Below are 26556 nucleotides of genomic sequence, written 5' to 3' on the forward strand. Positions count from 1 at the left end.
AGAAAGGAGAGAGAGTGTTCCTTTCCCTCAGGACAACCTCTTTGTAGAACAGTCAGGAATCAAAGCCATTGGATCAGAGTAAAAGTTAGGGAGTAAAGTTGTAAGAAGAATGGAAAGGTTGTTATTGTGTTCAGTCATTTCAGTCATGTCTGACTCATCCTGATCCATTTGGGGTTTTCCTGACAGACATACAGGAGTAGTTTGCCATTTCCTTCTCCATTCTCATTTTATGGATGAGGAAACTGAAGCAAATGAGTAGGTGACTTTACTAGGGTCGTACAGCTGATAAAAGCTTAAGGCCAAATTTTAACTCATAAAGATGAATCTTTCTGACTCCAGGAAGTGTTCTGAACCCCCTACCTGCTTTTGAAGTATATCGAAACACAATTATCAGAATATTTTTTTAAAAGCAAGTTCATTGATTCTATGGGATCTTTGATATATGATAAAACAATTAAGACAGATGTTTGGCTAACTATCTAATTATCAACATCCCCATATTGTTTTCACACTGTAAATTCCAGTTCTGTTTCCCACACACACAACTTAATTCAGCAAATATTAAATGCTTCCCTGTGTGAAAGATACTATAGAATCCCTATCTTTAAAGGAATTTACATTCTACTCAGAGAATGCAGCAAATGAATAAATATAATATAATTTGATGAAATTGATAGGGTACTTATAACCAAAAGAAAGAGGAAGTGGTTCATGTAGAAAATCACATCTGAACTGGACTTAAATAGAAGTGAAAACATTTATTTTCATGTGGAGACAGAAGTTTTTTTTTTTTTTTAAAGGAATACCTAGTTCTGGGAACAAATAATAGATCAATATGACAGATATAAGGAATGTGTGGAGGAAAATAATATGAAATATGCCTGAAAATGTCCGTGACCATGAGATTGTACAAGACTTCAAATGGTTAAAGATTTTTATCTTTATTTTAGAAGTAATAAAGAGGTTTTTCAGTAGTGAAAGGACATAGTCAAAGCTTATGTTTTCAGATTTTGATTTGGCAGCTGTGTAAAGGAAGAATTGGAGAGAAAAAAGACAGGAAGAGGGGAATAGCAGTACAAACAAGAGAGTGAAAGCTTGAACTAGAATAGTGGTCTCTGTGGGTAAAGAGAAAAGCATTGTTGGAAGAGATATTATTTAGGTAGAATTGACAAGAGTTGACAACTGTTTATATGTATGAGGATAAAAATGAAAAAGAAGTCAAGAATGACTTCAACTTGCAAATCTAGATATTGGGAAGAGTGGTAATAACCTCAGAAGAAATGAAGACATTTCAAGGAAGAATGAGTTTGAGGGGGAAGATAAGAAGCAATGTAGCATAGTGGAAAGAGTGAAGAATTTGGATTTAAAAGGACATGGATTTCATTCCCAGCTTAGATAATTATTTATTAGCTGTTTGAACTTGGACAAGTCATCTAATCTCTAACAATAATACTACAATGATAAGTTAACATTTATATAATACTTATTATGTGCCAGGCAATAGGCATATCAAGTATTTCATAATTTTTATCTCATTTGATCCTCACAATAACACAAGGAGGGAGGTGCAATTATTATCCTCAATTTAACAATGAGAAAAGTGAGATAAACAGATTAAGTGACTTACCCAGGTTTACTCATTTAGTAGCTGAGGCTATATTTTAACTCAGATCTTCCTAACTCCCGATCCAGCATTCCATCCATTGCACTTCCTTATTTTTCTCATTTGCAAAGGCTTCCAATTCTAATTCTGTTTTTTTGTGATTCTGTAATGTGTTCCATTTTGGACATGTTGAATTTGAGAAACCAGAGTAGTCCTCATCATGTTTGGGTAGAGTTGTTTGGCAAGAGTTGCATGGACCTGCAGATCAAGAGACAAAGAGAGATGAGGGCTCAGTGTATAGCTGTGATAATTCCATGAAAGCTGATAAAATTGGAGATAGAGAAATGGATAGAAGGAGGGAGAAGTGGAATAGAGGAAGAAAGAGATAGAGAGAGGTGATCCAATAAAGAATACTGACAAGGATCATTCAAACAAGTAAGAACAGTGTTGCAAAACCCAAGGGTAAAAGGAGAAGGGAATTGTTACCATTATCTACAGAAAGGTCAAGGAGGATCAAGATTGATTGAGAAAACCACAAATATGACCACAAATTTAGCCTCAGAGAAAAAAGTTTCATTTGAATGATGGGTTTGGAAGTCAGATGACAAGAGTTTGAGAAATGAAGCAAAAGCAATAGCAGCTCTTTTTGGGAATTTGGCTATGAAAGGGAAAAGAGATATTTGACAGTAGTTCAGTAAAATGGCCAGATAAGAGGTTCTATTTTATTTGGTTTTAAAGGGGAAATCTGAGCAAGTTCTATTAAATAAGATAGAGAGAGAGAGAGAGACAGAGATTGAGATTGAAAAGTAGACTGAGAGCACAGGCACGAACTGAGGGGTTGGCTTTGGCAAGGAAAAGGACCATATTTCTCTTTGAGACTGAGGCAGAGGAAAGAATGAAGGTGACAGACTTTGAGGGATAGAATAAGGAAGAAAAGGGAACTTATGGTAGATAGCCTTTTTTTTTTTTTTTTTTTTTTTGAGTAATGTAGGAGGCAAAGTAATCTTTTGAAAAAAGGAAACAAGGTTGGGAAAAATTATTGTAGAAAGCTTGAGAATCATAAAATCATAGATTTATAGTTAAGAAATACTTTAAAATCCATCCTCTTCATTTTGCAAATGAGGCCATTGAGTCACAGAGAAGTCAAGTAAATTGCCCTTACACAGTTAGTAAGCGTCTGAGGCAGACATTGAACCCATTTCTTCCCGATTCCAAATCTACTGACATATTCTCTATGCCATGCTGCCTCATTTGGAACTGGAACAATTTCTGTATGAGGTATCATATAGACCTAATCAGGAAAGAATAACAGGATTGCCATGCAAACAGAAATATTGGTTACAAATCAGTAATGGACCCCATTGGAACAGTTTCATATTTTCTCCAACAACATACAAATAAGATTAAAGAATATCTAATACTGGGTCATACTTTTAATATGTGCATGTGTTCTCTCTTTAATGAATTGCAGAGATTATTTGACTAAAAATTAGCAATGAAAATATTAATGTTAGGATTTTTAATTATGAATTTTTTATTGTATATTGGGACAGAAATTTTGTCCCTGGGCTTACAGTGCTGAGACTTTGAAAGAATTAAAAGTATTTATACTATTGGCAAATATATCTACTTTTTTACTTATTTGATGAAATGAATTCTTTTTCCCTTTGTTTCTGGATCTATCTATGCTTTAACATTTCTAGTCTGAATAATTATCTTTTTTTTCCTATTTTCTGTTTTTCTTCTTTTCTCTAGCATTTCTCAAATAACTGTCAGGCAGCTATATTTTGGAATGATTATTTTCTGTCAATGACTCAAACCCATTCTTTTGAATTCTCTATAAAAAATTTTCATATTAAGAAATTGTTGAATGGTAATGTCATCTAGAATAGTGGAGTGTTTTATTGTACTTTTTTTGATGATAAGCTTTTAAAATTGAACATGTAATTGCTTTTGAACCTAAAACGTTGATCCCTTGGAGAAGAAATCTTACCACAAAGTACCTGAATTTTGCATAACTTTTGGCAATTATTTGTTGAATAATCTTGTGACTTCATATTTTTGTAGCAACTCTATAGAAAGAAGCCAGGTTTGCCTATCACATTTGCAAAACTGTCTCAAAATTTGGACAAAAATCGCTACAAAGATGTGCTGCCTTGTGAGTATCAATATAAATGTTTGACTACTTTATACTTCATCCTTTTACTCTCTTCTCCCATATTATCTCCCACTGTTGTTGGCAGCTCACAGCCTTTCTTAGCTTACATCTTCTATATCTAACTGTCTAAACTGTGTCAAAATGGATAGATGATCATATGAGTTAGCCACTGTGAATATTAATATGGGAGGATCAAGCATGTATGGGAAGTAATTTATGTCTTTAAAGCACTAAATAAATTTGACTCATTATTACTAAATGGGATGTAGAGAAACTAATTTTTCTAGATAAGTGCATGTCTAAAATATGAGTTTTGTGAGTGTGCTATAATGTTAAACACAAATAAAAACGGGGCACCTTATATATTGACTTAAAAAACACATGTCAACATTATAATCTGTTATATTTTTATTCATTTTATTAAATATTTCCCAGTTATCTTTTAATCTGACTTGGTTGATACTTAAGAACAGCCCCTGGTTTCTGTGTTTGATTCTTTTGGTAGAGTGGACAAGGCTCTGCACTTAGAGTCAGGAAGATGTGGATTCAAATCCTGCTTCAGCTATATAACTATATGACCTTGCGGTTGTTGTGTTTCAGTTGTGTCCAACTCTTCATGACCCCATTTGGGTTTTTCTTGGCAAAAATACTGGAATAATTTGTCATTTCCTTCTCCAGCTCATTTTACAGATGAGGAAACTGAGGCAAAGAGGGTTAAGTGGCCTGTTCAAGATCACATAGCTTGTCAGTGTCTGAAATCAGATTTGAATTCAGGAAGATGAGTCTTCCTAAATCTAGACCCAGTGACCTGGTACACCGTGGTGCAGTATCCACTGCACCAACTACTTGTTCCATATGACTTTGGCCTCTTCACAAAGAAGTCTTATTTTTCTCATCTATAAAATTAGGTTAAACTCGATGGCCTATCATGTCCTTTCTTGTTCTAAATCTTTGACTTTATGACTCCTATTCACCTTTTGATTCTTTCATCTACATTTGAGCTCTTTAAAAATAAACCCTAAAATTACTTTAATCATACACAAAAATGTAACAAGACAGTGGAGTTAGAACAGAGATTCTTAATTGGAATCTGTGGACTTGGTTTTTAAATCTTTTGATAATTATCTCATGTATTTATATATATATATATATATATATATATATATATATATATATATTGTTTCCTTTGAAAGTCTACATTTTATATTGTGTGTATATACATACACGTACATATATGATGTGTATGACCATACACATAAAAGTGTAAAGCCTATAGACCAGTCCCATGTCCCCTGAACCAGATTAAAATGTAATTTGAAAATATTTCATGAAATATATAAAAATTTACTTATCTTAGTCTTAATTATATTAATAATGATTTTATATATTTATATGTTGATATGGAGTTTGTGTATTTAAAAAATTGTGTTTAACAATCACTACACTGATAAAGGGATATAATGCTCAAAAGAAAAAGGTTGAGAAGCCCTGATATAAAAGAATAATTTGGTTATTTGTTCCAGAAGTATTTTGGCCCCTATCTGGCCATACAGATGATCATGGAACTCAGAGCTTTTGCAGAATTTCAAGTCTTTTTCTCTCAAAATAAATTATGAAGCAAAAATTGATGAAACTTGGGGCTTAAAAATCAATCAAAAGAATGAACACAACATAATAGTATTTCCTATAGATAAAAATAGAGTGAAAGTGTCCATTCTGCAAAATAAAATACAGCTTGTTTTCCTTTTCTTTCTATTCTTACTTGCAGGTCAAAAGGTCCTTGCTGTTCCTTCCCTTTTCTTAGGGATCTCTGAGACATGAAAGATAAGGCCTCAACTCTTTACATGAGAGTTTAGAGAAGGGATGTTATATGTATGTGAAGAGATAACTAGTAATGAAAGCAGTGGAAAGGCAGATGGTTCTCAAGAAGGACTATCTTACAACAGTCTCCAACAAAGGAACAAGGCACTAGCCCAGTAGTAGAATGGATAGAGAACTGGAACTGGAGTCAAGAAGTCCAGAGTTCAAATTTGTTCTCAGATGCTTACTAGCCATAGGACTCTTGTCAAGTCACTTAACATCTTTCCCTCAGTTTCCTCATCTGTAAGATGGGGGTAATAACAGTGGCTATTCCCAGGGTTGTTTTGAGGATGAAAGGAGTTAATATTTATAAAGCTCTTAACACTATGCCTGGTACATAACAAGTTATATATAAAGTTAGTTATTATTGTCTCAGGGTTGATGTGAGGATCAAATGAATTAATATTTCTAAAACTCTTAGCACAAAGCCTTGGCACAAAACAAACACTGTATAAATTTTAATAATTACCATTATTTTTATTTGAGGAACCATGTGGAGATCACTTTGATTAGAATGAAAGGAAACTCATAAAAGATGAAATTGGAAAAGTGGATTGGATGAATGTGAGTCTTTGGAGTTTGAGCTTTATTTCATAGGCCATGGGAAGTCATTAAAAGCTTTTGAATAAGGGAATAGTATGATGATAGTTCCTTAAGAAACTTTTCTGATCTTTTAAAAATCAGTGATTCCCATTTAGGATAGGGTAAAAGAAGTAAAGCTGGAAGGAAAAAAACCAGTTAGTTAATAATAGGATCTTGTAATAATATAAGTGAGAAGTACAACTGAATTGGTAGTGAAAGGAATAAAAACCAAGAGAAGAGAATTGAAAAATCATAAAAAGAAAGAAGTAGCATGATAATATAAAAGAACCACCAAATTTGAAGTTAGAAGATTTTTATCCATGTCCCAGCCCTACTGCTTTATTTAATTAATTTATTTTAATTTAATTTAATTTAAATTTTGTGTGTGTGTGTGTGTGTGTGTGTGTGAGAGAGAGAGAGAGAGAGAGAGAGAGAGACACACACAGACACAATTGGGATTAAGTGACTTGCCCAGGATTACATAGCTAGTAAATGTCAGATATTGATTTGAACTCAAGTCCTCCTGACTCTAGAACCAGTGCTCTCTATATGCTGTATCATCTAGCTGCCCTAGCCCTGCTTTTTTTTTTTATTTTTTATTTTTTTTTAGCTTGAGCCATTAAGGCAAAAGGATGACTCAAGGGATAAAGCATTAGTCCTGAAGGCAGGATATTTTTCACTTGCTTTTGCCATGTCCAACTCTGTGATTCCGTTTGTGTTTTCTTAGTAAAAAGAACAGAGTAGTTTGCCATTTCCTTCTCCAGATCATTTTGCAGATAAGGAAACTGAGGCAAACAGTAAAATGACTTGCCCAGGATTTATTACTGTGCCATCTAACAGCCTTGGAGCCAGGTTCAAATCTGACCTCAGATACCAGGTTTTGTGTGCCATAATCTACTGGAAAAGGAAAAAAAATCTATTGGAGAAGGAAATGGCACACTACTCTAGTATTTTTGCCCAAAAAAATCCCATATGAGGTCATAAATAGCAAACATGACTGAAAAACTAAACAACAGTGGCCTTCAGCAATTCAGCCTCTTCATCTCTTAAGGCCTCCATGACCTTTTCTATAAAATGAAAGATCTGATCCTCAATAAATTTTTGGTCTCTTACAATTTTAGATCATTTGTTCATATCCAACCCAACATTAGGTATTTCTTTCTTTCTATACGATGCCTAGAAGAGTCAAACACCCAAGTGCCAAGTACCAAAGGGCTCTCAGCATGAAAAAAGCTGGAAATGGGAAAACTTGGGTTCCAGTTCTGCTTTGTGAATAATTTGCTCTGTTCCTTAGGCATTCTCAAGGCCTTAGATAATGATCTCTTTTTTAAAATAGAATTTTTGGTTTTTTCTCCACTGTTGTGGGAGTATCTGCAAATACCACTGTCTTTGTACTGTTTGTTTCTATCTTTATACTGTAAGAATAGCCTTTATCCTACTAACAATCGTTTGGAGCCAAAAAAGATGTATTTACAAATTGAAATTTTTTGTAATAAAATAAAAATTTTCTCTTTTTTTAATAGATGATAACACTCGGGTATTATTGCAGGGAAATGAAGAGTATATTAATGCAAGTTATGTGAACGTAAGTCAAAAATCTGTATTTTATAAAAAGAATGAAACAGCATTTCTCTTAAGTGTTTTCTTGTAGTGTCAATTGTAATTATAGGTTTCATCTAAAAATGATTAAAAAAAACCACACTTTATTTGATATACATAAACCTAACTGCATAAAACTAACATAAAACCCATACTCATACTCAGTTCTCACTATTTATATATGTGATTTAGGGCAAGATATATGACATCTCAAATTTTTTTGTTTCTTCATCTAAAAAATAAGAATTAAATTAGATGAGATCTAAAGTCCATTAAGGTTTTTGTTTTTAATATTTTATTTTTTCTCCAATTGTATGTAAAGGCAATTTTTAACATTCATTTTTTAATTTTTGAGTTCAAATGTCAAAAGGACTTTGATCCAGCAGTGTTATTCCTGGATCTATATCCCTAAGAGGTCATAAAAGAGGGAAAAGGACCCACATGTCAAAAATGTTTGCATTTTTTTGTGGTGGCAAGGAATTAGAAATTGAGAGTGTGCCCATCAGTTGAGGAATGGCTCAATAAGTTATGATATATGAATGTAATGAAATATTATTCAACAAGAAATGATTAGCAGATTGATTTCAGAAAAGCTTGGAAATACATGAACTGATGCTCAGTGAAATGAACAGAATCAAGAGAACATTGTACACAATAACAGCAAGATTATGTGAGAATCAACTATGATACTCTTAGTTCTTCTCAGCAATGCAGTGAGTCAAGATAATTCCAATAGACTTGGGATGGAAAATATCATCCATCTTTAGAGGAAGAATTATAGAGACTGAATGCAAATCAGAGTATATTATATTCACCTTTTTTGTTTGTTTGCTTGCTTTTTTCTCTAAAACATACAGAACAAAAGGTATCTGATTTTTCTTTTACAACATGACTAATATGGAAATATGTTTAAAATGATTGTATGTGTTTAACTTATATCAGATTACTTGTTATCTTGGGAAGGGTGGGAAGTCTGAGAGGGAAGGAGAAAAAATTTGGAATTCAAAGTTTTACAAAAATGACTGTTGAAAACTATCTTTACATGTAATTAGCAAACAAAATAAGATATACATAAAAATATTTTTTGAGTTCCAGATTCTTTCTGTTCTTACCTCCTTTCCTGAGAAGGTAAGCAATTTAATTTTGCAGAATGTATTCCCATAGTAGTAATGTTGTGGGGAAAAAACACAGACCCAACCTCCTTCTCCTCTTTCCTTCTTCTCCTCCACTACCCAGAAAATAAAGAAAGTAAAATGTAGCATGCTTCAAGTTACATTCAGACTCCATAGTTTTTTTCCTCTGGATGTGGTTAGCATTTTCCACCCCAAGCCTATTAGAATTGTTTTGGATCATTACATTGCTGAGAAGAGCTAATTCTGTAGCAATTGATCATCATACAATATTGCTTTTACTGTATATAATGTTCTCCTGGTTCTTCTCACTTCACTGTGCATCAGTTCATGTAAGTTTCCAGATTTTTCTGAAATCATCATTTCTTATGGCACAATAGTATTCCATCACAATCATATACCACAACTTGTTTAACCATTTCCAAATTGATGGATATCCTCTCAATTTCCAAATCTTTGCTATCACAAAAAACTTCTACAAATATTTTTATACAATTAGGTCCTTTCCCTTTTTTGAAAATCTCTTTGAGATACAGATCTAAGTATGCACAGTTTTATAGGCCTTTGGACATAATTCCAAATAGATCTCCACAATAGTTGGAGCATTTCACAATTATAGAAACAGTGCATTAGTACAATATTACAAAATTTCCTTTTCTGGCATATTAGCCAATCTGATAGGTATAAAGTTTATTTTAATTTGCATTTCTCTTTAATCTGTAATGATTTAAAGCATTTTTTCATATGACAATAAATAGCTTTGATTTCTTCATCTGAAAACTGCCTATTATATTCTTTCACCATTTATCAATTCAAGAATTCTATATATATTTGAGAAATGAGACCTTTCTCAGGTACACTTACTATAAAAATTTTTTCCCAGCTTTCTGCTTTACTTCTGATCTTGGCTGCATTGGTTTTGTTTATGCAAAAACTTTTAAATTTAATATGATCATAATTATCCATTTTATATTTTATAATGCCCTCTATGTCATGTTTGGTCATAAATACTTCCCTTATAAACACAGATCTGACAAGTAAACTATTCCATGCTCCTCTAATTTGTCCATAGTATTACCCTTTATGTCTAAATCATGTACCCATTTTTGAAGATCCATTAAGAGAATCAGGAAAAAAGATGAGAGGTAAGATAGACCCCAGATCACTCTCAAAATAATATCAAATGAGATGATAATTGGGAAACACAAGGAAGAACTACAGTCTCCATATAGAGGGAGGCAGCATGCAGATTCCAGAGAGGGAGTGTAGCCAGGAAGATTGGTCAACAGCCTTCCAACACAGACTGGGGAGTGAGCTAGTAGCTAAATCATTGTGAGAACATGTCCACAATCCCTCTGATTCTGAACCAGAGTCTTAGTACCTTCTAGTACAGATGGGGCTAGAGGCTAAGTTTTTATACCAGGGAAGAGCAGACCAACAGTGCATCTGCAATCCAGTCAGTGTGGAGATGTAGAAACTTCCAGCTAAAACTGAGTGAAAGTGGGGGTGTTAGGGCTAAGAGCTATCTTTTGGAGCTCTATTAGAAGGATAAACCTGCTGCATCTTAGTTACCCAGATCATGTGCTTGGGTTTGGAATCTGCTAAGCTAAGACTGGAAGGGCAATAATCAGACTGAGATCTTGATCAGACCCCTTACAATACTGAATACCTGCAACTTGCTAGTTCTGAGCCACCTTTGAGATTCTTGAAGAAACAGAAAAAAGCAACACAGAGCAGACAGCTTAACTATAAAGCAAAGTCCAAATTGAGGAAAAGAGGCTAAAAAATAATATGTGTATTTGTGTATATATCTATGCATATATATATATATATACATACATACATTCATATATACATAAATACAGAGAAGAGAGATTTTCAAGATACAAACCCAAAAAAAGAGAATCACTACAACATCTACAAACCAAACCTTAAACACATCATAGTTTGGCTATAAGATCAACTAAGATTCTGAAAAAAATGAAACAGAAGTTTAAAAATAATATTATAAATGAAATAAGATTTCTAGAGGAAAGAATTAGAAATAAAATGAGAATTCAAATGGGAAAAGTTCAACATTAAATTTAAAACTTAGAGTTTTTTATTTTGTTTAATTAACAAGCATTTAAAAAAAGAATAATAAAACCCTTATAAGAAACATGTATAGTCAAGAAAAATATATCCTCATGTTGGCCTTGTAGAACTGCATTCCTCATTCTGCAGCTTAAATCTATCACTTCTTTGTCAAGAGTTGGCTAGCATTCATCCTCACTGGATTTTTGGAATCATACTTGGTCATTTCTTTGATCAAGTTATTTTTTTTTAAGATTTATATTTTCCTTATTTTTACAAACATTTATTATCTTTCCTTTTCACTGTTCTTTACTGTACAATAAAAAATGAAAAATGAACTCCACAAAGCAATTATGCTTAACTCAGCAAAACTTTGATCAAGTTGTTAAGTCTTTTAAAGTTATTCTTCTTTACAATGGTGTTGTTATTGTAGAAATTGCTCACCTGGTTCTGTGGATTTCACTCTGTCACCTCAGACATCTCTTCCCAGGTTTTCCCCTTAATCGCTCCTTAATGTTCCATTATATTTATATAGTAATTTGTTCAGCCATTCCCAAAATCATGGGCTCTCCCTTAGTTTTCAGTTCTTTGCCACTATAAAGAGAATTTAGCATTTTTGTGTGTGTCTGTCCTTCTTATTTTATCCTTTTTTGATCTCTTTGGAGGTAGAAGTCTAGTAGTGTTATGTCAAAGGACATCCATAGTTTAGCAACTTTGGGCATATAATTTGGAACTATATTTTTATAAAATGATAATCTATTCATAACTACCAAAACAGTATTAATGTTCCTATTTTATCACAAGCCCACATTTGTCATTTTCATTTTTTTTTAACCTGTACCAATCTTATAGATGTGAGGAAGGATTTCAGAGTTGCTTTATCTTGCATTTCTCTCTCAGTGATTTGGAGCATTATTATCTATTGCTTCTATTAGATTTTGTTTTTATATGCCAAGCTGTTAATTATTTTTCTAATTCTTTCTTCTAAAGCTCTCATTTCTTTTCCATTTTTTTCTCTAGCAGTCATATAATTTATAAAATAATTTATGCCTCTTTGCAGTGAGTAATGAATTAGTATATGCTACCTGTTTCCAGGGTGAAACTCTTCTGTGCCAAATCTCAGACCTCTTGCCCTCTTGAATTGCTGTGGGCAGGCCTTTGTATAATCTCTGCTCTGAAATATTTCATGTGGTAGTGCCTGGCTAGACCCCATACCCAATGCCACAAACCTCTCTCTTTTCTTTTGCTGACCTGAGTTAGAAAAAATAAATCACATGATTTTTCCCCCTTGGATTTCCCATTCAGAACTATGTCTGGTGCTTTTCTCCTTAGAGTTTTGTGGAACAATTATGGGAGAGAACATCTTGGCTGGTCTCCCTCAAATTAATAGGTTTAGTGCAAGAGGTACAAAGTCTTATATCCAAGTAAAAACCTCCTGAAAATTGATATTGACCAAATACAAATTAAAGATTCCACAGGATAAACCAAAAGATTAAAACATAGAAGAAAATATAAAGCATTTCATACTTAGGATAACTGACCTGGAAAATAAATTAAGGAGAGAAAATTTGTGAATTTCATAGCTCCTTAAATATAAATTACTTTTCATATATCTGCCCAAGTGCCAGTCAAGTAATATATGTTGGAATTAGGAAAATCTGAATTCCAATATGGCCTTCGACACCTATTTAGACCCTGGACAAGCCACATAATCTCTGTTTGCCTCATTTTCCTCAACTGTATAGTAAAAATAATAGCACCTACCTCAAAATATTGTTGCCAGAATCAAATAAGATTATGTTTATAAAACACTTAGTCTAGTGCCTATCGCAGAGAAAATATTAAATAAATGCTTATTCCTTTCTCTTCCCTTCTCCTATTGAGAATTGCCATGATCATTCAAAAATAAAAACATCATAGTGCCAATTTCAAGCTACAGTGTGTTCTGATTATATTCCAAATGTTCTCATGAAAAAAATATGCACAATTCAAGAAGGGAAGGAGATGGTTAGAATAAGATTAAGAATATGACATTTGGAGGGCCAATATGATGAATAATCTCTGACAACCAGAATGAATACCAAACTAATGTCAAGATTATCTACATAATAATTTTAACTACGCAAAAATCAGATTTCTCTGTTATTACAGTAAAATAAATTTTTCAGTAAAAATAAAATTCAAAATGCTTTGTAAAGTGAAAAAAGGGAAAATCATACAAGAGGTATGGGAGAAGGGAAGGCATTTTGCCCAAAGATTTTATACATGATTAAGAGCTGATTACAATAATAATAAATTATATTTCTATTAGCCCTTTAACTTACAAGTAATTTGCATACATTATCTCATTTGACAATGAGGTCAGTAGTGTCAAGTATCCTTAGTTTCATTTTTGAAGCTGATGAAACAACTTTAGAAAGATAAGTGACTTGACCAAAATGACATAATAAATAGGTAACTTGAATCTTGGTGGGGTTTTTTTTTTTAATTCAGATCTCTTCCTACTGTACCATGCTCAAATTATAGCCAAGTAGCTCATTAAAATATTTCCTGTTATTTTGTTTGTGTATTGTCTTTTGAGTATCATCCAACTTCCTTTTTTTCCTTCTTTTTTTTTTATTATAACTTTTTTATTTACAAAAGATATGCATGGGTAATTTTTTCAACACTGATCCTTGCAAATCTTCTGTTCCAAATTTTCCCCTCCTTCCCCTCACCCCCTCCCCTAGATGGCAGATAGTCTAATACGTGTTAAATATGTTAATATATGTTAAATCTAAGATATGTATACATATTTATACAGTTCTCTTGTTGCACAAGAAAAATCAGATCTAGAAAGAAAAAAACCTAAGAAGGAAAATAAAAATGACAGCAAACAATATCAGAAAGAATGAAAATGCTGTTGTGGTCCACACTCAGTTCCCATAGTCCTCTCTCTGGGTGTAGATGGCTTTTCATTACTGAACAATTGGAACTGGTTTGATTTAACTCATTATTGAAGAGAATCATATCCATCAGAATTGATCATTATATAGTCTTGTTGCCATGTATAATGATCTCCTGGCCCTGCTCATTTCACTTGGCATCAGTTCATGTAAGTCTCTCCAAGCCTCTCTGAAATCATCCTGTTGGTCATTTCTTACAGAACAATAATATTCCTTAACATTAATATACCCCAATTTATTCAGTCATTCTCCAATTGATGGGCATCCACTCAGTTTCTAGTTTCTGGTCACTATGAAAAGGGCTGCCACAAACATTTTTGTACATACAGGTCCCTTTCACTCCTTTAAGATTTCTTTGGGGTATAAGCCCAGTAGTAACACTGCTGGGTCAAAGAGTTTGCACAGCTTGATAACTTTTTGGGCATAGTTCCAGATTGCTCTCCAGAATGGCTAGATCTGTTCACAGTTCCATCAACAATGTATTAATATATCAGTTTTCCCACATTGCCTCCAACATTCATCATTATCTTTTCCTATCATCTTAGCCAATCTGAGAGGTGTGTAGTGGTATCTCAGAATTGTTTTAATTTGCATTTCCCTGATCAGTAGTGATTTGGAACACCTTTTCATATGACTAGAAACAGTTTCAATTTCTTCATCTGAAAATTGTCTGTTCATATCTTTGACCATTTATTAATTGGAGAATGGCTTGATTTCTTATAAATCTGAGTCAATTTTCTACATATTTTGGAAATGAGGCCTTAACAGAAAGAACCCTCAAATGTAAAAATGTTTTCCCAGTTTATTGCTTCCCTTCTAATCTTGTCTGTGTTAGTTTTGTTTTTACAAAAACTTTTCAATTTGATATAATCAAAATTTTCTATTTTGTGATCAATAATAATCTTTAATTCTTCTTTGGTCACAAATTCCTTCCTCCTCCACAGGTCTGAGAGATAAATTATCCTAATTTATTTGTATTATCATTCTTTATGCCTGGATCATGAACCCATTTTGACCTTATCTTGGTATAGAGTGTCAAGTATGGGTCAGTGCCTAGTTTTTGTCATACTAGTTTCCAATTTTCCCAGCAGTTTCTGTCAAATAGTGAATTCTTATCCCAAAAGCTGGGGTTCCAGCCTCCTTTTGAAGATTGTCTTGCTAAAGTAATTAAGATTACAATTGATGAAATATCATTTTCATTGTTTGGTTTTTTTTTTAACGATTCATCTTTCTGAAAACTACTGTTGATTTTTGCTGTTATCATCTTACAAAAAAATTACATTGTCAAGCTACTCCCAGAGAAAGAATTCTGGGAGATGACTAAAAACCATTACATTGAATTTCCAATCCCTGTATTTATGCCCACCTGCATTTTTGATTTCCTTCACAAACTAATTGTACAATATTTCAGAGTCTGATTCTTTTTGTACAGCAAAATAACGGTTTGGTCATGTATACTTATTGTGTATCTAATTTATATTTTAATATATTTAACATCTACTGGTCATCCTGCCATCTGGGGGAGGGGGTGGGGGGTAAGAGGTGAAAAATTGGAACAAGAGGTTTGGCAATTGTTAATGCTGTAAAGTTACCCATGCATATAACCTGTAAATAAAAGGCTATAAAATAAAAAAAAAATTACATTGTCGATATCAGCTAAATGAATGTGTTTGAAATCCAATTTCATATCCATTTTGTAGATAGAAGAAATTTTAATGAACTATATCTTTCACTAGATGGAAATTCCTTCTACAAAGATTGTGAACCAATATATTGCTACACAAGGCCCCCTTCCACATACCTGTATGCACTTTTGGCAAGCAGTCTGGGATCATAAGTTAACACTTATCATCATGCTGACTACACTCACAGAACGAGGACGGGTAAATATCTTTATTTATATATCTTAATGAATACCAGGTTCACTCATTCCACCATTTTTTACTTTCAGGGGGTTTGGGCACCATCACATAGACATTGTTACTTTGAGGTTTTATCTGAGCTTTGTTGAATAACATGGAACATAAAAAAAAAGTATTGGGGTCAGGACCTGAATTCAAATCTCAGTCTGCTACTGGACAAGTCATGTGAACTCATGGACCTGTTTTCCATATCAGAAATGAAGGGATTGGACTAGGTGGATTCTGGTCATTTATGGCTTTAAATTCCATGAAATACCTCTACAATTATTAGCTGCATATTTAGGTTACTATTACATTCTGTTGTTAGTTTTTTCTACTTTATAAAGTCCTTGACATCATGACAATTGAAACTTTACAGATATGATTCATTATTTCCTCCTATAGGGGAAACCTTGAGCTCTTCTGTTGTGAATTTGGATTTGTCTGTGTGATTAAGAAATTAACTTCTTTCCTTTCCCTCTTTTCTCCAACCCAGTAAATAAGGATTTTTATTTATCAGATGTCCCTCTATTCTAATAAGAAGTTAAAATAATCATATCCATAGGTAGGATACTTACAGTTTGCTTCCTTTTTATTTAAGCTCTAAAATATTCATCTTAAGAGTTGTTGTTTAGTCATTTTCAATTATGTCTGAGTCTTTGTGCTTCACTTGGGGTTTGGGTTTTTTGAGTGTGATTTTTTTTTTTTTTTTTGCAAAGGTACTGAAATGATTTGTGATTTCCTTCTCCATCTCACTTTACAGATGAGAAAAATGAGGTAAAATGGCTTAAGTGACTTGCTCAGGTCATATAGCCAATAAGTGTCTGAGATCAGATTTGAGTTCAAGAAGATGAATTTTTCTGACTTCAGACCCAGCACTCTGTCTACCTAAGTGCCCAGTAATAGTGGTGGTGCTGGGGAATTATATGGTATTTTCCTTCATAGACAAGAACTCTAAAATCCATTGTAGTAAAAATGTCTAATTTGTAACAACTATTCTTCTGCAGTTAAATACCTCTTGGAGTATCATTAAATGCTGAGAATTTGAACCAATCTAAAGACCAAAACAGACCAAAAACCTGTTTGTTTTTTTTTGGCAGAAGTAGTTGTAATTTTAAGTTTGGAACTGTTACAGTTCCCACATACAGTCTTATCTAGTTTAAAGTAGATTCTTGTGGCCTTCAGGCAATGAGTGACAAACACCTTTCTGAATGAGATGTAGGATTTATAGTCAGCAGAGAGATCAGGTACCACCTTTCATTTACTGGCTGCTTGCCCCATAAAAACCAAGCACTTGTCCCTGATCACCACCTTCTTCTCCAGTCTTACAAGTTTAATTCAACAAAAATTGACTAAATAGCTACTCTGCACAAAATACTGTGCTCGGCATCTGGAATGATAGAAAATTTAGTAAATGGCTAAGACAGACAACACGGATTTCCATACTATAGAATATTGCATGGCAATTACATTGGAGTTGTAGGGAAAGTGCTTTGTGACATCAAAGAGAGGAAATCATTAGCAGCTGGAGCAGGGAAGACAGGGATAGGGAATGAGATCAGGAAAAACTTGTGGAAGAAAATGGCATTTGAGATGGGTTTTAAAGGAAAAGCAGATAAAGAGCAGACATTCAGTCATCCATCATCAGGAACAGAGATAGTTAAGAGTTACCTAAGGATGATATTTATAGTTTAGATTGATGAAAGGTTGGTACATTGGGGAATTTTACTAGTGCAGTGTACACTAATGGAATACTCCTGTGGTTGATTATAGGGTCAAAGCTAGATATTGAAACAAATGAGGGGAGATGAATGGGAAAATAGGACTGAGTCAGGAGACATCAGGTCAAAAGAATAGATTTAGTATGAGTAGGGAAAGGTAGAAATATAGAAGGTTGTAGTCTTAAGGGAATTTGGGGTTTGGGAATTTTGAAGGTCATGCAATCTCAAGATGGTGAAATCTTGTAATTATTTTCTCTTTCTCATTTGCACTTGAGCCAGTGCTATGCACACAGAAGATAGACGTAGATTTTAAAGCTTCAGGGGACAATAACAATTATATAGTCCAATCCCCTCATATTTTGATGAGGGTGAAATCTTTTTGGTTCGATGTGCATTATAATTTGTCAAAAGGATTTGATTCATTTGAAAAATGGATTAAACTAACTCATTCTTTTATTGTTTTTGTAGACTAAATGTCATCAGTACTGGCCCGACCCTCCAGATGTCATGGAATATGGGAACTTTCGTATCAAATGTCTGTCAGAAGTTTGTACAATTGCCTATGTTTTTAGAGAAATGCTGGTCACAAAAATTGAGGTAAAACCGACAGGCCATATAATATATTTAGTATAAAAGACAATAATTCAGTGTCTACTGATTTCCTCCTAGCTTATTTGTGACTAGGAATGAATGAATGAATGGTTTTATCTTCTCTACAATAAAATACTGGGCATCTGGAGGGGCAAAGAAGATACAGTGCTGGCCCTAAAGACTCGTCTTCTTTAGTTCAAATCCATCTATTTGAACACTGACTAGCTGTGTGATCCTTGGAAGTCACTTCACTCTGTTTACTTCATTTTCCTCAGCTGCAAAATGAATTAGAGAAGGAAATGGCAAACTACTCCAGTATCTTTACCAAAAAACTCCAGAAGGGGTCACCAGGCATTAGACATGAGTAAAACAACTAAAGAAAAAAAGAATAACAAACTGGTCCTTACTTGGATCTTAAAATAGAATTCTGAGCCTGTATCAATTTCCTATATTATATGTATTTGATAGAAAGAGGCTCCAGTATACACTACATAATACTATATACATTTCAGGTATTTCTGAATCAAAAGCCTATTTTATGTAGTGCTTTAAGTATTGACAAACTTATATGGGTGTGTGTGTGTATATATGTGTGTGTGTGTGTGTGTGTGTGTACACACAGATACAGACTTATGAAATCTCAAAAGGTTTTATTCTTATAAGTAATTTTTGAGTATATGACTTAGAATCCAGAAATCAAGATTTGAATCTTCCCTCTAACACCTACTCTGTATAAGTCACTTAACTTCCCCTAACCTCAGTTTTTTCATCTGCAAAATGGGGATAATAATATTTATACTTCCTAACTCAGAGGTTTTCTGTGAGGAAAACACTTTGCATAAATGACCTATAAATGTGAGTTTTTGTTATTGTTAAATCACCCCCAGGAGCTCTCTGTTGCCCATCAGTTAGCTATAATACAAACCCACCGAGTTAAAATTCCTAACTCCTGAACTAGAGATACTTAACATACTATTCTATTCCACATCAAAGGTATCAGATTTGTGGCCCATGGCCCACTCAAGTTCTACCTGAACCAGAAAGAAATGCAATTGTGAAATGTTTAATAAAATAAATAAAAACAGCATTAACATAGATAATGTTTGTGGTTTTCCAAATCAATATGTAGCCTTCTGAGGACTGATCTAGATTAGTGGTCTTAATCTAGTGTCTGGGAAAACAAAGAGGTCCATATAGATAGATTTCAGAGGTTCTATCAACTTGAATAGAAAAAAAATCACACTTTTATTTACATAAAGTTTTCTTTGTAATCCTACATATTTTATGTTTAGTTTAGTTTTGTTTTGTTTTTTAAAAAAATATTCTGAGAAAGAGTTTCACAGGCATGCTTAGCCGGCCAAAGGGATGCAGGATCAAAAAAAAAAAAGTTTAAGAATGCCCCTGTTCCCAAATAGTCCAATAAAACCTGAACCAACAAGGCAGCCAGGAAATCTGGGACATGTCAAGATATGGCACAGAATAGTGGCCACCCCTGAAAAGTCCCCTAAGGAATCTTGTGGCTAGTGTCAGGCTTGATAAATCAGATCACAGAGATACAGGGAATAATTTCTCTGTCCAGCATTACTAGGCAGCAAGACACAACAAATGCCTGCAGGACAAAAACAAAACAAATAGTAGACTAATGTAAGGTTTGTTGGCTCCTGAAAGAAAATTTTTATTTAATTACTGTTCTGTAAGAAAGGCCTGGAGAGACTTACATGAACTGATGCTGAGTGAAATGAGCAGGACCAGGATATATACTTCAACAACAGTACTATATGATGACCAGTTCTGATGGATCAGGCCCTTCTCAGCAACGAGATCAACCAAATCATTTCTAATGGAGCAGTAATGAACTGAACTAGCTATGCCCAGAAAAAGAACTCTGAGATGACTAAAAACCATTACATTGAATTCCCAATCCCTATATTTATGCACACCTGCATTTTTGATTTCCTTCACAAGCTAATTGTACAATATTTCAGAGTCTGATTCTTTTTCTACAGCAAAATAACGTTTTGGTCAGGTATACTTATTGTGTATCTAATTTATATTTTAATATATTTAACATCTACTGGTCATCCTGCCATCTAGGGGAGGGGGTCGGGGGGTAAGAGGTGAAAAATTGGAACAAGAGGTTTGGCAATTGTTAATGCTGTAAAGTTACCCATGTATATATCCTGTAAATAAAAGGCTATTAAATTAAAAAAAATTTTTTTTATTTAAGCTTTTCCATAAAACAAAGTGTATACCACTTTGCATTATTCCACGGAGAAGTGATAGAGCTGTTTACAGTGGAATAGCTTTATTGACATGGAGTAGAGGTTAATTTTTTTTTCTACCATTATCATTGATTCTAGATTTCTGGGTTCTTTTTGGATTTTTTCTCTTAAAAAATGAAGCATCAGATTAGTAACTTGTTCAAGAGATGACAAGTTAGTTTCTTATAGAGATACAGATTTTCACTGTTTTTATGTTTAATTGAGGAGGCTAAAATTTCCAAGTATTTGAAGGAGGTACAAGTAGATCCTAAATAATACTAATAAATGGCTCCCATGAAGTGGTAGCCTTACTTGAATGCAGATAGGGTTACCATAACATACATGATGATAATTTGAAATGTCATGAATTCAAATGCATGACAGCCACTTCACAAGATTTGAAATCTAGCTGTATTCATAGTGATCTGTAGAAAATAGCAGATAAAAATTCATCTCATCCAGGACTTAGGAAATGATCCTGCTAAAAGAAGTTTAAGTGAGATTTCATCAAGAAGATGCAGGAAGAAGTTCTGTTTGATTAAATTATTAGTATGTGCTAGTGTCAACAGATAGGTGTTTTGTTTACAAATTAGGTTGGCATCTTAACCTATCTAGCAATTAGATGGTGAATCATGCCTGAATAATAATAATCATTGACATTTATAGTTTACAAAACATTATACATCTAATTAATTTGATTCTCATAAGAACCCTATCAGGTAAATACATATCATTATTATCCCCAGTTTACAGAAGAGAAAATTGAGAGATAGGTTAGATAATTTGCCCATAATTATACAACTAATGAGTATTGTTATGGTTTAGTCATTTGCAGTCATGTTCAACTCTGGGACCATTATTGAGGGTTTTCTTGACAAAGATACTAGAGTTGTTCATCATTTCCTTCTCTAGCTCTTTTTTTTCTCCCCTGAGGTAAATGGGATTAAGTGACTTGTCCAGGGTCACACAGCTAGGAAATGATAAGTGTCTGATACCAGAGTTGAACTCAGATCCTCCTGACTTCAGGGCTGGTGCTTCCAGCTCATTTACAGATAAATAAACTGAGGCAAACAGGGTTAAGTGACCAAGGTCATACAGCTAGAACATGTCTGAGGCTTCCTGATCCTCAACCTATCACTCTGTTCTACTAGCTCCAGGTTGAGAGTCATACTCAGGTCCTTTTGTCTCCAGATCCTGGATTCTATGTACTGTGCCACACGTCCTCTTGGTGTTAATACAGTTTTTATAGCCTTGTAGTTGTTTGAATGACATTACTTAAAGACTGTTGATTAATGGATTGCTGTCAACTTGGAAAAAGATCTCTAGCATTATTCCTCACTGGTCTGTCATCTGCAAATTTAATAAGCATTGTTTATCAGATGTGCAGGTGACACAGAGCGGAAAGGGATAGCTGGTATGTTGGATGGCACAATTAGGATTTGGAAAGATCCTACTGAGACGAAATTCACAAAATTAAATTTAATAAAGGATAACAATACGTCCTGTACTTATCCACCGCATGTAGGGAGAGGAAGCAATAAACTGGGAAATGAGCGCTTCAAGAAATAGCATTTGGCAAGTCCACCCCACGGGTCTGGTTAGACTATTTAAATATGAGTTGCAGCAGTGGTAAGCAAATTGTTTTCTGAAACAGCAGAGTAATCTAAGTGGAAAGAGGTTTTTCTTCCTTTTATTTGAGTTTTCCATCTTTGATACTCCATCTACAATGTGAACTCTTTGAGGCAGAGACCATGTTTTTCCTTTCTTTTTATCAAAGTGCTTTATGCAGTGTCTGGCACATAATAAAGCCTCAGGAAATGCTTGTTGGCAGATTGATTGCCTGAAAGGATACCCAGCAGGTATGATTTGAATTATATGTCTACCTTGAAGGGCCATTGTATAAGTACCATTTGTCTTATCTTTTGGAGCCACATAGGTAATCACTGATGTGCTATTTGCGTTTGTCTTGTAAGATTGGAAAGAGGGGACACATGACTCAAAAGTAACTAATGTGAAAAAGATCTGAGGGTTTAAACATTTATGTAATACACGTTTATATAAGTTGTGCCAGACATTATGCAAAGTGCTTTTTATAAATATTAAATCATTTGATCATATAGTGTGTTACAAGCTCAGTACACATAAACAAATGTGGTACAAGTGTTCATTCATTTCCAGTCATATCCAACTCTTCATGAGCCCATTTGGGATTTTCTTGGCAAAGATACTGGAAAGGTCTGCCATTTCTTTCTCCAGTTTATTTTACAGATGAGGAAACTGAGGCAAGCAGGGTAAAATGACTCACCCAGGGTCACATAACTAGTCAGTGTCTGGGACTGGACTTGAATTCAGTTCTTCCTAAATTCAGATCCAGTTCTCTCTCCAGTGCATATGCTAGCTGCCCTTTTCAGTGGTATGATGACCAAAAAGGATCTTAGATTATGTTAGTGAAATCATAGTGTTCATAATGAGGGAAAAAATAGTCATACTCTAGTCTACCTTGGTTAGACCATAGTTGGGGTAGTATTTTCAGGTCTTCAGTCCATGTTTTAAAAAGAACTTTACAAAATAAGAGTGATAAATCAGCAAGATGATGAAACCATGCCACGGCAAGGATCATCAGGTAAAGGAACTCTGGAAAAATGTCTTCTAAGAAAAGACTTAGACATGATAGTCTCTAAGTATTCAAAGGGTATGACAATAATGTATGGAGGCAATGTGGTGGTGTGGTAGAAGGCGCATGGGACTTGGAGGACCTGGATTCAAATTATAGCTGTGACACTTCCTCGCTATGAATGGTGTGACTTAAATACTCTGAGTCTGAACTTATAAGTGAATAAATGAATGAATGATCGAATGAACGAAATGCAAAGGACTTATTAAGCACTTATTCTGTGCCAGACATCCTTGTAAGTGCTGGAAATACAAATAGAATTTAAAAATGAAATAGTTCTTTCTTTTATTAAAAAATATTTTACTTTAAAAAAAATTAAAAAAGGAAAACAAAACAAAACATTATGTGCCCAGCAGAACATCAGGGAGGATTCAAAATGTATAACAATAAATTATCAGGTCAAGAAAGGATATATAACAGAAGAAGAAATTATATTCATAAGCATCCATCTTTTCTTTATTTCCTTGTAGGTTGTTCTTTTTGTTCTCTGCTGTGCCCTTTTTTTATTTTATTCTTTTTCTCCCCTTCCATCCCACCTACCTCCCCCAAGCAGGTTATAAACAGGGATAGATAGTTCCTTCTCTTAAAGATTTAGTATTCTAACTGAAGAAGACAAAAGATATTCAGATTAAAGACAAGTAGAAAGATCCAAGAATCCTTAGAGTTACCAGCAGGTTAAATGACATAAAGGAGAGCTCATCCTGCCACTTAACCCTTTTAGATTTGGAGAACTTTAGGAATCAGTGCCAAGGTGGATAGTAAAGCCTGGTGGCCTTCATATTACTGGAAGTCTTATAATTGGTAATTCCCAACTCATTCAGATGATAAGAACATCCATGTCACTTTTTCCTCCAGGCTGACCCTGATGACACTGAAGCCCAGTTGGTTGTTGGGTAAGGGATGAAGGGAAAGCAAAGAAGGGGCAGAATCTTCTGTCAGTTCTTATATGTAAATTATAATTTATGTTATATATATTTGTTATATATTATTTATATAATACTATATATTATGTACATAGAACACATAAAAATAATATTCATGATTTAGGTACACTATAAAATTATCTCCCTCATTAGAGCAGGTAGGTAACATAGCACGCTAGGCTTGGAGTCAGAAAGAGTTTCAATCTGGCCTCAAAACACTTATTGGCTAGATGACTGTACTTAATCTCAGTCTACCTCACTTTCTTTATCTGTCAAATGGGAATAATAATAGTACCTATTTGTCAGTTTTGTGGGGATAAAATGAGATGTTTGTAAAGCAGTTAGCACAGTGTGTGGAACATAGTAGACATTTAGTTCCTTGTTTCCTTCTTTGCTTTTCTTTTTGTGAGGAAAGTGCTTGATGAATACTAAATGCATAAGTATCTCAGATTACCCACCCAGTGTTGCAAATCTTAGGCCTTCCTTCATTTAGTTGATTTAACCCAAAATGTCATTTCTGTGCTCATTCCTACAAAGGCAGAAGTGCCTAAAATGGTCTCCTTTTCCTTCTCCAAATAGTACCCCTGCAGGAGGTCCAGGTTAAATCTTATCTCCTCCATGAATCTATTGCTGCCCTTCTCATTAATCTAATGCTAATTAGCCTAGGACTTCACTGTACCATTTTATGCATGCTCAATTGGGGCCCCAAATCATATTGGAAGCTTCTTTAAACAGGTGACTATGACTTCTCTACATCACCCATAGGGACTAGGGACTTCACCTAGGTAAAGTTTAATGGCTAATCACAACTATTGAAATTGAATGTTATAGATAAGGACATTTTCTAATAAGCTTAAATGGGCATCTTGGAAACTTGTACTCATTTCTCTTAATTCTGTCCTCTGGGGCCAAATTCCATATGACAAGTCTTTAGATATTTGAAGCCAGTTCTCAAGTTCTGAATCTAAACCTTTCTTATTAATGAACTCTCAGGTCCAGTCCACATAACTCCCAGGTGAGGAATTAGGACCACCAATGCAAGTTGGTTTGAAGTTTATAATCTTAGAGGGGTTGCCTAGAGCCCTGAGAGATTAAATGATTTATCCATAATCACACATAGCTAGAAAGTATCAGAACCAATACATGAAATTAGGAATTCTTGGCTTCAAGGTTAGCTCTCTGTCTACTATATCATGATGACTCTATTTGGAAGACCTATGAAAAATGCTGAGAAACATTTCATGGTATAGTGGATGGAGGACTAACCTTGGAGTTGAAAAGTTCTGGATTCAGGTCTTGCTTCTGACATAGACTACCTATGTCATTATAGATAAGCCATTTAATCTGTCTAGAGTCTGAAGTAAAGTACTTCTTTTTCTACCACAGACGGGGGAAGAACACACAGTTACTCATCTTCAGTATGTCGCTTGGCCTGATCATGGGGTTCCTGAGGATTCATCAGACTTTTTGGAATTTGTAACCTATATGAGGGCAATGAGAGTGGAAAATGAACCCATCTTAGTTCACTGCAGGTATGTAGTTTAAGGTAAAGTTGTTGATTGTACATGTATAACATATCAAATTGCTTGCTGTCTTGAGAAAGGGGGTCATCAAATTAAATGAAAAGAAAAGATAAATTTGCATTAACATAAAAGTGGGTGGGTAGGGAAAGGAAAAATCTACAGGCTAATATTCAATTTGTGTTGTAACTCTTGAATTCTACAGTCATGTATTTTTTTTAACCTTCTATACCCAGTAACTCGTCGATACTTAACAAGAATAGTGAACTGGCCCCATTCTAGAGAACAGTTTGAAACTATGCCCAAAAGTCTATAAAGCAGTGCATACTTTTTTACCCAGCTAATGCAACTTTAAGATTGTATCTCAAAGAAATTTAAAAACAAACAAACAAACAAACAAATAAAAAAGGAAAAGGACCTATATGAACAAGAATAATTCAAGTAGCCACCATTTTTTGTGATGGCAAAAAATTGGAAATCAGAAAACTGCTCATCATTTGGGAAATGGCTAAACAAATTATGGCATATGGTTGTAATGGGCTACTGTTGTGCTGTAAGAAATGAAGAGGTTTTAGAAAAACATGGCAAAATACAATATGAACTGATGTAAAGTGAAGTGAGAAGAACAGGAAATCATTGTTCACAGCAGCAGTGTTGTAATGGTGATCAACTGTGACAGGCTTGGTTACTCTGATCAATACAGTGATTCAAAATCCCCAAAGATTCATGATGAAAAAATGCCAGTTTTCCAAAAAGGGAACTGATGAACTCTGAGTGCAAATTGAAGGATGATTTTCTCACTTTATTTTTCTTGCTTTTTAAAAAATGTATGGCTACCATAGAAATGTTTTGTATGATTTCACATGTATAGTTGATATCATATTGCTTGCTTTCTCGATGGGCATGGGAGAGTATGGAAGGAAGGGAGAGAATTTGGAGCTCAAAATTTAAAAAGAAAAGGATGCTAAAAATAAATGATGAATTAAATGATGAAAAAATATTTAACAAGATTTAG

At 34.1% G+C, this 26556-nt stretch overlaps 1 protein-coding gene across 4 annotated transcripts in view; it reads left to right on the forward strand.

Moving 5' to 3' along the window:
• The window catches only part of PTPN3 (protein tyrosine phosphatase non-receptor type 3), a 294046-nt gene that overhangs the window by 256008 nt on the left and 11482 nt on the right, over positions 1 to 26556 (forward strand). For all 4 annotated transcript variants that reach the window (XM_031969204.1, XM_031969218.1, XM_031969227.1 and 1 more), the window contains exons 20-24: positions 3671 to 3761; positions 7727 to 7788; positions 15687 to 15833; positions 18041 to 18169; positions 25408 to 25553. In XM_031969204.1, coding sequence (XP_031825064.1) covers positions 3671 to 3761; positions 7727 to 7788; positions 15687 to 15833; positions 18041 to 18169; positions 25408 to 25553 — 575 coding nt within the window. The remainder of the gene's footprint in view (positions 1 to 3670; positions 3762 to 7726; positions 7789 to 15686; positions 15834 to 18040; positions 18170 to 25407; positions 25554 to 26556) is intronic.

Source organism: Sarcophilus harrisii, chromosome 1, assembly GCF_902635505.1.
Source record: "Sarcophilus harrisii chromosome 1, mSarHar1.11, whole genome shotgun sequence".
Lineage (NCBI taxonomy): Eukaryota > Metazoa > Chordata > Mammalia > Dasyuromorphia > Dasyuridae > Sarcophilus > Sarcophilus harrisii.